This window comes from Acartia tonsa, chromosome 3, assembly GCF_053477335.1.
Source record: "Acartia tonsa isolate MP-2025a chromosome 3, ASM5347733v1, whole genome shotgun sequence".
Lineage (NCBI taxonomy): Eukaryota > Metazoa > Arthropoda > Copepoda > Calanoida > Acartiidae > Acartia > Acartia tonsa.
In genome coordinates this window covers 14,323,320-14,334,099 of record NC_137262.1, presented here as the reverse complement: position 1 = coordinate 14,334,099, position 10,780 = coordinate 14,323,320, and the positions used below count along the sequence as shown (strand labels likewise).

Below are 10,780 nucleotides of genomic sequence, written 5' to 3'. Positions count from 1 at the left end.
GTAATGCACCCAGTATATACTATATACTACTGGACAAAGCGAAAACAAGGATGACAACATCCATAAAAGCAAATCTCTGAAACTGAAGAACAAACGAACATTAACACTTGTAGAGTGTCAGAACTGAATAATCAGTATACAAATGATTATACTTAATTTTGATTGTTATGACAAAAAAGTACTTTTTTTGATTTAATTATTGTGTTAGATTTGATAATTATTTGTTTAAATAAAATTAGATATTTCATTCACTTCCATATCAAAGGAGAAAAAAGTGGTAAGACGGGGAAAAATGATTTTATTGGAACTCTTATTTCTGGTTCACTGCTTCAAAACTATAAAACTTGACTTCTTACACACACAAAAAAACACACACACACACACACATACTCATGCTCACACACACACACATATATACACACAACAAGCACATTAGTGGGTAGACAGGCCTATCCAAATTTAAATTTTGAGGGAGGGGGATGTTGATACCCCCATTTCACATGCCAATAATCCTATTATATAAAGTATTAAGGTTAATTTGTCTGAAGCTTAACTTCTCATTAACTCCTGAACAGATTGGGTTCTCTATTTCAGAAAAGCTTCACATAGGTTCTATAATTGGTTTAGGCTATTTTATTTTTTGACCTTAATTTGGGATGGTTTTCAGCTATTTTTCTCGCACCTATGTATGATATGGGCATAGCCGCTAGTCCTTAAAATAAAGTAACAAGATATTTGTCTGTACCGAAGGATCTCGCTAACCGCTGAACCGATCGGGTTCTCCTTAACGGGGTAGCTTTTCATAGGTCCCGGGAAGGTACCAACACCCACCCAAGAGAAATCAAATTTTTTTAAATCTTGAATAATAGATTTGGTTATCAAATTCGACTCTCCCCTCCTCAAGTACCCCTAGAGGCCTCTAGGGGCGTAGCCCCTAATACTTATAAAGTAACTGCTGAACCGATCGAGTTCTCCTTAACAGGGTAGCTCCTCATAGGTCCCGACAAGGTTTATAACTATTTTGGGGGAGGGTATCACCATCCTCCCAAGAAAAATCACAAATTAAATTCTTTTTAACGCAATTTAGAAATTTTTAAGTTCCACTAGAGGCCTTTAGGGGCGTAGCCGCTAGTTAAAAAATAAAGATCCACAACTATAGTTAAAGATAGGGATAACTTTTTATATTAAGTTAGATCCTGACAATGTGAGAGGAAGTCGAAGATGATTAAAAGTCCCTCAACAGATTATGACGTCATACAATAAAATAACCAATGAGAGGCCAGCATAAATTTTACCATTGGTCAATTAGTGTAAACTGGCCTCCCATTGACTGTTCTATCGTGTGATATTACAATCTGTTAAGGGACTTTAATCATCTGCATGTGAAAGTGATGAAAGTTTTAATTCCCGCACCCTAATAGAATTTCTAAGATTATCTTCCAGTCCAAAAATCAAAATATGTGATGCTTGTCCAACGTTTTAAGCGCTTATCATTTGCTTTGCTACTAGAGAACGTAATCGTTAATGTTAATTAATGTTAAGCTGTGCTTGATACGAAACGAAAATATTGTGCCATGTTTTCTCTCTTATGACACTTAAAATAAAATTTTGCAGAATTATTTCTCAATGTGTATTGTTTATGGCTCTCTATAAAGAGAGCGTTTTCAGGTACAATGTAGTGTAGCAGATTCGGTCAACTTCTTAAGCCTTGGTCTTCTCAGACTTCTTGGGGAGGAGAACAGCCTGGATGTTGGGGAGGACACCACCCTGGGCAATGGTGACACCGCTCAACAGCTTGTTCAACTCCTCGTCGTTACGGATGGCGAGCTGAAGATGTCTGGGAATGATCCTCGTCTTCTTGTTGTCTCTGGCGGCATTACCAGCCAACTCAAGAACCTCAGCGGCCAAGTATTCCATGACAGCAGCCATGTATACTGGGGCACCAGCTCCAACACGCTCAGCATAATTTCCCTTCCTGAGCAGACGGTGGATACGTCCAACAGGGAACTGCAGACCAGCTCTGCTTGAACGGCTCTTAGCCTTTCCCTTCACTTTACCACCCTTTCCGCGGCCAGACATGATGATTATTAGGATAGGTTGTTTCGGATAAAATAGAAACTGATCCATAAACGCTTATTTTCCCATATTTATACCAAAATAGAGCTTAACATCATTGTTATGTCCATAAATCCCTTCTCTTTAGTTGATAAGACCTTGTCCCCCATTCCCCTTAAGAACCCCATGTAAACTCTCCCCTTTATTTTATGTCTGCACGGCTGCAAACACACTGATATGTCCCTCCCTTTTCTCTATGTGTATCTCCTCCCTATTTACACACAAAGTTTCACCTGCCTTTACCCGCCAAATTGAATAAAACATTAACGGATTTTTTATTTGTTGAAGTTTTTCAACGGAAATTTATATACTCTATGTTTTCTCAAAAAGATTTCAAATTTTTTATTGGGGAGGGGTAATGCTCCATTAGAACGTTCGCCCATGAAAAAAACCTAAATGTAAAGAGTAAACACAGACAGAAAAAAAGAATAAAAACAGTTTTAACATGATCAGAAAAGCCTTGAAATAATAGGCCAAATCATGTAAAATTTCAAAGTTTAGGCAAGCAGTTACGGTTTCTGTTGTCCTAAATAGGAATAAAGTAGGGATAGTGTAACGCTTTTGAATTAGATTTATTGACACACAAAGAAAATAGGTTAAATATATATGTACACTTTTAATGAGTATCTTTTCTTGTGAAGCCGAGAAATAGGATAATAATGTACCATTCCTTTTGACGTCAACTGTGAGTTGCAGATATTTTAATTAGCTGGGAAACCCTTAGCCCAAGAATAGGATTTGGCTTATTAATCCTAATTAAGACACAACAAAAATCTTTAATTAATTATAAGCTAGCTTAATAAACTTAATAGGATATGGCCTATTAATCGTTATTTAAACACAAAAAATCTTAATTTTTAAAAACAATATTTCATATATTTATCCCATTTATTTTTAGAATAAAAACTCCTATAGAATAAAGGTACAACTTTAAAAGCGAAGCATCTGTATAATCAAGTCCTTAAAATTAAAACATGTTTTTAAGATAAATTTAATTTAGTTTAACACTTATATTTATATTCTGTTTTAAATTAAGTTAACATTGTTAATCTTCTTGTGGCACATAAGGTGGGAGGGGGTTGATTTTGACTAACCCCCTATTCTTATAATTTGTTTTAAAAAGTAAAAAAACAAAAATTGGGGGGTGATTTTTTTTCTTGGGGCAATTTCTCTCGGGAGAGTGGTGGTTAACCTCCCCCAAAATAGTTATAAACCTTCCATGGACCTATGGAAAGCCACCCTGTAAAGGAGAACCTAATCGGTTCAGCTGTTAGCGAGATCCTTCGGTACAAACATACACACAGACAGACAAACAGACAGACATCTAGTTACTTTATTATAAGGATGGCGGGAATATGTACAAGGGGAGGGGAGTTTAGTGAACCCAAGCTATTTCAAATTTAAACGGATACAAAGCCACCAATAAGAATTTACTTGCCTACTTTGTGAGACAGGGAGTGTGAGAATAGAATTTTTGGATCTACTGCAGTTCACGGTAAAATATTGCTGGTAACGAATATTGCTAAAAATCTATGAATTTAAAAGGCTTCTAGCAGCCAAACGGCTGAACGTACATATCATGCCCGCACACTGTTTTAAGCGGCATAAGAAGTCCTACAAATAATCTGGAATAGCCATAAATCAATAATGCATAATTATCTCGCAGTGTAGAGAAATGCGCGAAAAAGGCTTATTTTACGCGTTTTTTCTTCAGTGAAGCTTTCCCTGTGCATCATTGGATATTGACTATTTTAGATTATTTGTAGACCTTCTTATACCGCTTAAAATGGTGTGCGGAAAAGATCTGTACGTTCAGCCGTTTGGCAGCTAGCAGCCTTTAAAATTCATAGATTTTCAGCAATATTCGTTACCAGCAATATTTTACCGTGAACTGCAGTAGATCCGAATTTTTTAATAATATCTTTAAATTAAATATCTCAAATTGTTTTTCATTCTTTTGTACATAAGTTTTTCTTGATAGTTTTTGATTTTCTTACTGACTGGAAAAATGATGGGTCAGATCCTAAAAAGTTTCTTAGGATAGCCTAGGTAGGGTATCTTAAGTCTTTCATATTTATTTCTGAAAGTTCAATGTTACCTAATCTTTAAGGCTTGAATGTATTTTTTTAGGATTTTGCCTATTGGTGGTTAGACAGATATTTAGTTACTTAATACTATGAGCCAGATGCTAGTACTTAAAATGCATCTAATTTTTGTATGCTAATTTTCTGCGCCTTGCAGAAATTGATTATATTTAGATTATGACTTTTTGTTACCTTAATCATAGAAACCAAACAATATGACAACTTTTAGAGAAGATACATAACTAGTTTTATTGAACCTTACTTATTTTAGAAATTCTTTCTCACTCCTTTGACATCTGCAGAGCATTAAAGGGGAAACTTTTGAATTCTCCCGCCTTATCATATTATAGCAGCTGGTGTATTGTGCTTATCTTAGTACCTCACCTCACCACATAAAATCCCTTCCAACCCCCCCCCCCCACTTCTAATTGCAGAAGGTTAGCACAACAAATGTATATAAACTAGGTGATAATGGAATTAACAGATTCGATTTGATATCTACATCACCATGCCCCCCAAGGTTTCAGGAAAGGCTGCCAAGAAGTCCGGCAAGGCCCAGAAGGCCATTGCCAAGGGAGACAAGAAGAAGAAGAAGCTGAGAAGGAAGGAGTCCTATGCTATCTACATCTATAAGGTGTTGAAGCAGGTGCACCCCGACACTGGTGTCTCCAGCAAGGCCATGAGCATCATGAATTCTTTCGTCAATGACATCTTTGAGCGTATCGCTGCTGAGGCTTCACGTCTGGCTCACTACAACAAGAGGTCCACCATCACCTCCAGGGAGATCCAGACTGCTGTCAGGCTTCTCCTTCCCGGAGAGTTGGCCAAGCACGCCGTCTCTGAGGGAACCAAGGCTGTCACAAAGTACACCAGCTCCAAGTAAATTGATCATATCTTCTGCCCAATGGAACCAACGGTCCTTTATAGGACCAACCATATTAATCACAAGAGATTATACTTGTATATTGCTAGAACTGAATTTCAATCCATATTTCATATGCATTATTAATAAAGAACAGCAAAGATAATGTAGTGCATAACTTAAAGGTTATTAGTAATTTTCCACAAATTCAGACGCCACCATATATAACATGAGAAAAACTATGTAAGATCATTTGCATTATACAGACAGACAAGATTTAGATATCCCAATAAATAACCCTTCTAAAACGGCAGACTAGTATAGCAACAGAGTGAATTAAAATTTTCCAAGTAAACCAAATAAATTATATACTTGATACTTAATAATAAAATGAGTATTCAATAAAATTTTAGCCATCTTACTTCAATTTGCCCCACATTGGTCAATTATATGATTTCTTCCCTACTATCTATGGAATCTTCTGTGCACAATTAAATGGACCGACATTTCAAATTGCAGAGTATCCACGCTAATAGTACAATAATTATATTTTACCTGTTATCCTCCAATTATAAGAAACAGATTTTTGTCCTATTGAAATTTTGCCTGTCATTTGAATTTCAGAATGTGTAGACAGTTTTTGGTGTTTCCTCATCTTATCTCAATATTTACTACCAGCTAAAAAAGCTTCAAAAAGATTTTTGGCTGGTAGTAAATATTGAGATAGGATGAGGAAACAACGGGAAAAATTATACACATTCGGCAATTCAACTGAACATTTTAATTCTTAAAAATTTTAGAAAGCGCATAGTAACACTAGAATCGTTACCAGAAAGTCTTACAAAACATGCTGAATTTAACTTTTTTGACATTTTTATGTATTTATCCTATTCCATCAGATTTTTGGAATAATTAATCCTTGGACAAGAGGGTACAATAACTGAATTATAATTATACATATGCAGTTTTGCAACAAATTTACATACAATTTTGTTTTGACTTAATATATTGATATTCTGCCATTGCTTGGGCCGAATCGTTTCAAAGGCCAGTCTTATTTATTAGGATTTGGTCTATAACATATATTGTCGATGAATGTATATACTATCATACCAGAGTAACTGGACAAAATTCATCCATTTATATTTCAATATTCAGTCACAAATCAAATTGGTATATATATCTTCAACACATCATATATAGCTACGAAAGAATTAAGATGATACAAATTATTTTTAAGCACAGATTGAACAAATATACACTGTACTATTAGTTTTATTCAGTTACAAATAATTTTAATTATATTTACAAAATAGAATAACTCTTGGTGAAAATTATAGTTAGCCCTTTAAAGGGCCGTTTGTTTGTTCCAGTGAGCAGTATTTTAACCTCCGAATCCGTACAGGGTGCGACCTTGCCTCTTGAGGGCATAGACAACATCCATAGCGGTGACAGTTTTCCTCTTGGCGTGTTCAGTGTAGGTGACAGCATCTCTGATAACATTCTCAAGGAAAACCTTGAGAACACCACGGGTCTCCTCGTAGATCAGACCAGAGATACGCTTGACACCACCACGACGAGCTAAACGCCTGATGGCGGGCTTGGTAATGCCCTGGATATTATCTCTCAACACCTTGCGGTGACGCTTAGCGCCTCCCTTGCCGAGTCCCTTTCCTCCTTTGCCGCGTCCAGTCATGATGATTGTAGTTATTGAAACTGAATTAGAATAGCAGAGTTTTGGTTTTTATACAAAACCATATGGTTTTGCCTATCATCCCCTAAACCATTTCCCCAAGAGTTATTTCTAAACCCGTTTTTGCTTTCCAACCATTTTTCATCAACCCTCCCCTACAAACAATCGCCCCCTTCCAACCATTACCCCCTCCACGACGACCATAAAATTGATTTACTCCTCCCACTAATACGTATAGGATTAGGGAGGGGGGGTTTTGGTTGTATCGTTGTTGAAAGGATAGAAAACCCGGCAAAAGCCAAACTTTCTACCAACTGAAACATAAAGGCTTTACATAGCGTTTAATTATTTGAAAGATAAATTAGGTTAGTTTTTCTTAATATGAAAATTTATGAAAAAAATCAACAAGGAAATGTATTTCTAAATTGATATATTAATACCATTTTAGATGATAGCCCTGGTCACAAATACAAATCAACAATTTAAGATTTCATGTAATGATGTTTTGTTTTATCTCTGTTTCTTTCATAATTATTTATTTATAAAACTAGAAAATATATTTTTTAATATATGACAGAATATAAAGTATTACAAACATGTAGAAACAAACATTTACAAATTGAGTTGTTTTCAAATCTAATTTGAAACAGTCTAATAGATTATAGTTGTTATTTTAAAACAGAAAATTTGTGCAAATAAGGATATTTTTCAAACGGACGTAAAGACATCATCTGGTAAAATTTATAGTTTTAATTAGCTACGCTTTTAATATTTTACATAGTTTACTTATATGACACGTCAATAATGTTGAAATTAAGGTTTAATGAGGTTTAGCTTGTGTTGGGTTAATATTTTTAATTGATTTGTGACCCGGTCTGTTTAGTATATGTTAATTGGTTTACGAATAAAAACTTTAATTATAAACTTAATATTTAAAATATCAACTTTTTTATGTATCAATGAAATCGAAATTTTATTATTGTATATATCATGATATCGATAAATCTTTCTTATATTAGATTTGATTTTTAGGAAATCTGAAATATATAAAAAAAATATTTGTCTCTTACTCATTGGCAGTGTAATGATTATATACAAATCTTTTGCTTAATGTTTGTGTTTTGGCGGCATAACAATTTCTCTGTTGTTGTAAAGAAACCGTTGGTATAATAAAGCCAGGTGAAACTTACCCCCCCCCCCCCCCCCTCCAAATAAAACACATATGTGCCTGTGGAAACTAAAAAAAGGGGTGTCCTAAATCAAAGAGATGGGAAATGGAGGGGGTGGGGGGGTGGGGTGGGGTTATTGTTGAAGGGAAGGAGAAAAAGGGTGGGATAACCTAATGGTTCAGGGGGGATTTTAAAAATGGTTTTGTATAAATAATGAAGCGTGTATGAAATTGCAATAGTTCTACTATAAACTAACAATGGCTCGTACCAAGCAAACTGCCCGTAAATCCACTGGAGGAAAAGCTCCTCGCAAACAGCTGGCCACCAAGGCTGCCAGAAAATCTGCCCCCGCCACCGGTGGAGTTAAGAAACCCCACAGATACAGGCCTGGTACCGTTGCTCTCCGTGAGATCAGACGTTACCAGAAATCCACTGAGCTTCTGATCCGCAAGCTTCCCTTCCAGCGTCTGGTCAGAGAAATTGCCCAAGATTTCAAGACTGACCTGAGATTCCAGTCCAGCGCTGTCATGGCTCTGCAGGAGGCTAGCGAGGCCTACCTGGTTGGTCTCTTTGAGGATACCAACCTGTGTGCCATCCACGCCAAGAGAGTCACCATCATGCCCAAGGACATCCAGCTCGCCAGGAGAATCCGTGGTGAACGTGCTTAATTTACTTGCCTGCCGACCGACAACAGTAAACGGCTCTTTAAAGAGCCAACTATATATTTCAATGAGATACTTTCTGTAATTACATTATATAATGAATGTAATTTATTGTCACATACAATTATATTTTCTTCAAGTCACAAAAGTAATAAATAATATAGCTAGATTTATTACAGTTTTTACACCTTATAATTAAACTAAATATTTTATTTTGGTACTGAAGTCATCAGATAGGGATGGGACATTAGGCTGTTTATTCCAGTGCAGTGACTAGTTTCCAAAGTTTTATAATAACGTTTTCTTATTTGTTGGCTTAATTTTTTGGGCTTAAGGTAAAAAGGAACTTTTAAGATTAACTAAAATTAAATTGTTCCTAAAATATTCTGTAACATCCCTATAGGAAATAAATATTAAACGTAACATGGAACATTACTGTAAATTAAGTTTAATTTTCCTACTTAAACTTATTTTTATTCTTTTTGCATAATTGATCTTACCCTTGTCTGTCTGACCAGGGAAGAATCACCAGTATAACAATAGCGTCAGCAATAACAAGTTAGAACTATTATTTAATTATTCTTTCAAATTATGAACAGTAAACGAGAAAGTTTTTACCAGTTTTCTCAAAAAATGAGTAAACTAATCCATTTTTGTTTGATGAAATGAAAAAGCTAAATATATATCTTTTATTGCCATTTCCATGTTCCTGTTGTCTGAGTATTTATAATTTGTACCACAAGGCGAGCTCGTAGGGTGTAGGGAATGGTATAACTCCCACCCCTAGCTATTTCCAGGATAGGTTTATATCTATAATACAAAGTAGAACGATGTCTGTAACGAATTATCTCGCTAACCGCTGAACCGATCGGGTTCTCCTTTACAGGATAGCTTCTCATAGGTCCTGGGAAGGTTTATAACTATTTTCTTGTGGGGTCGGACACCCTCAACCCTCCCAAAAAATGAAAAATACCCTTTTTTCTTTTAAATCTAAAATACGAAAAATTAGGTTGATCAAACCCCTTGGGGCAAAGCTCGTAGAGGCTAGGGGTGAAGCCGCTAGTATTTAGTAAAGCAATACAGTTCTTTTAAGCCAAGCTTCCTCCGAGAATCCACAACACCTCCCCCTTCTTAAGGGGACTTATACATATCCTCCTTGGGTCATATTTTTGAGGGGGGGGGGGTATACCTGATAACCTCGGGTGAGGTGGTGATCTTCCTGGGCTGCACAGCCAACTTGATGATCACCAAGGCCAGACTCTAGGTCCGTCACCTCATACCTCATCTTCTCCACCTTCCCCGCTCTCTCTCTCCTCCTCTCTCAATAGAGCTTACAGTATATACAGTATTTACCTAAAAATAAGTGTGTATATATATTTACATTTTGGTTGCTAATACTTATTCAAAATAGCTAAATCTTTTGGTTTTCTTGAAGAATTTTACTAAATCCCTCAGATTGAGTTCCCAAAAGTGTTTAGCTAATATAATGTTATTACCGAAGATGTTTACCCTTATTTGATTGTATTTAGGACAATTTCCTAAGATGTGTTCAATAGATTCAATGGGGTCATTGCAATGTTCACATGCTTTTGTGTCAGCAAACCCCATTTCTTTAAGGTGTTTGTTAACACATGCATGTCCTGTTAGAATTTGAGTTATGTACATGACATCTCTTCTTGTCCAATTTTGGATAAAATTCCAGGCTTTATTACGTATGCTGGGTAGCATCATTTTTGTCTGCCTGCAGTCTGATTTTTTCTTCCTGGTTTGCCATTTATTCTGATGTTCTCTTAGTCCCCATTCCTTAATAGTAGAATTAATGTACGTTAGCGACACAGGTAAGTATGGTTCTGGCCTGGTCCTATGGCTGTCGCCTCCATAGGAACCTAGCTTGGCAAGTCTGTCCGCCACCTCGTTGCCAAGGTGGCCGACATGACTTGGTATCCAGGGGGGGGGTATAAAGTGAGCAGATAACTTTTATGGACCCCATCCTACAAAAGTGATGAGTACACCCTTGTTTCTGCTAGACTTTTGCACAAATTCGGGTAGACATCTCCAATTATACATGATGTCAGGCTTCTTTACATTTATACTCAGCAAGTCAATTCCTTTGCTTTGTTGCTAGCTGATCTTCCAATAAATTCATTTTTATAACAAAAGATCTAATTTTATCATGTTACCGAATTTAAAATCTT

General features: G+C 36.1%; 4 protein-coding genes across 4 annotated transcripts; 2 read left to right on the top strand and 2 right to left on the bottom strand.

Annotated features, from left to right (window-relative positions):
- Positions 1-1,647: 1,647 nt before the first annotated feature.
- LOC145315123 (histone H2A-like) lies at positions 1,648-2,083 on the bottom strand. The gene has a single exon (XM_080155164.1). It carries the CDS (start codon positions 2,077-2,079, stop codon positions 1,702-1,704), a length of 378 nt encoding a protein of 125 aa, XP_080011290.1. The 5' UTR covers positions 2,080-2,083; the 3' UTR covers positions 1,648-1,701.
- A 2,615-nt stretch (positions 2,084-4,698) lies between these two features.
- LOC145315122 (histone H2B-like) lies at positions 4,699-5,301 on the top strand. Its single transcript, XM_080155163.1, has one exon. It carries the CDS (start codon positions 4,708-4,710, stop codon positions 5,080-5,082), a length of 375 nt encoding a protein of 124 aa, XP_080011289.1. The 5' UTR covers positions 4,699-4,707; the 3' UTR covers positions 5,083-5,301.
- An 886-nt stretch (positions 5,302-6,187) lies between these two features.
- LOC145315121 (histone H4) lies at positions 6,188-6,786 on the bottom strand. Its single transcript, XM_080155162.1, has one exon. The coding sequence runs from the start codon at positions 6,755-6,757 to the stop codon at positions 6,446-6,448; it is 312 nt and encodes a 103-aa protein (XP_080011288.1). The 5' UTR covers positions 6,758-6,786; the 3' UTR covers positions 6,188-6,445.
- Positions 6,787-8,179: 1,393 nt separating this feature from the next.
- LOC145315120 (histone H3) lies at positions 8,180-8,690 on the top strand. Its single transcript, XM_080155161.1, has one exon. The coding sequence runs from the start codon at positions 8,181-8,183 to the stop codon at positions 8,589-8,591; it is 411 nt and encodes a 136-aa protein (XP_080011287.1). The 5' UTR covers position 8,180; the 3' UTR covers positions 8,592-8,690.
- Positions 8,691-10,780: the final 2,090 nt, after the last annotated feature.

What these genes read in the sequence shown, in the direction of transcription:
- LOC145315121 (XM_080155162.1), bottom strand. Translation starts at nt 6,757, where the DNA reads ATGACTGGACGCGGCAAAGGAGGAAAGGGACTCGGCAAGGGAGGCGCT.
- LOC145315120 (XM_080155161.1), top strand. Translation starts at nt 8,181, where the DNA reads ATGGCTCGTACCAAGCAAACTGCCCGTAAATCCACTGGAGGAAAAGCT.
- LOC145315123 (XM_080155164.1), bottom strand. Translation starts at nt 2,079, where the DNA reads ATGTCTGGCCGCGGAAAGGGTGGTAAAGTGAAGGGAAAGGCTAAGAGC.
- LOC145315122 (XM_080155163.1), top strand. Translation starts at nt 4,708, where the DNA reads ATGCCCCCCAAGGTTTCAGGAAAGGCTGCCAAGAAGTCCGGCAAGGCC.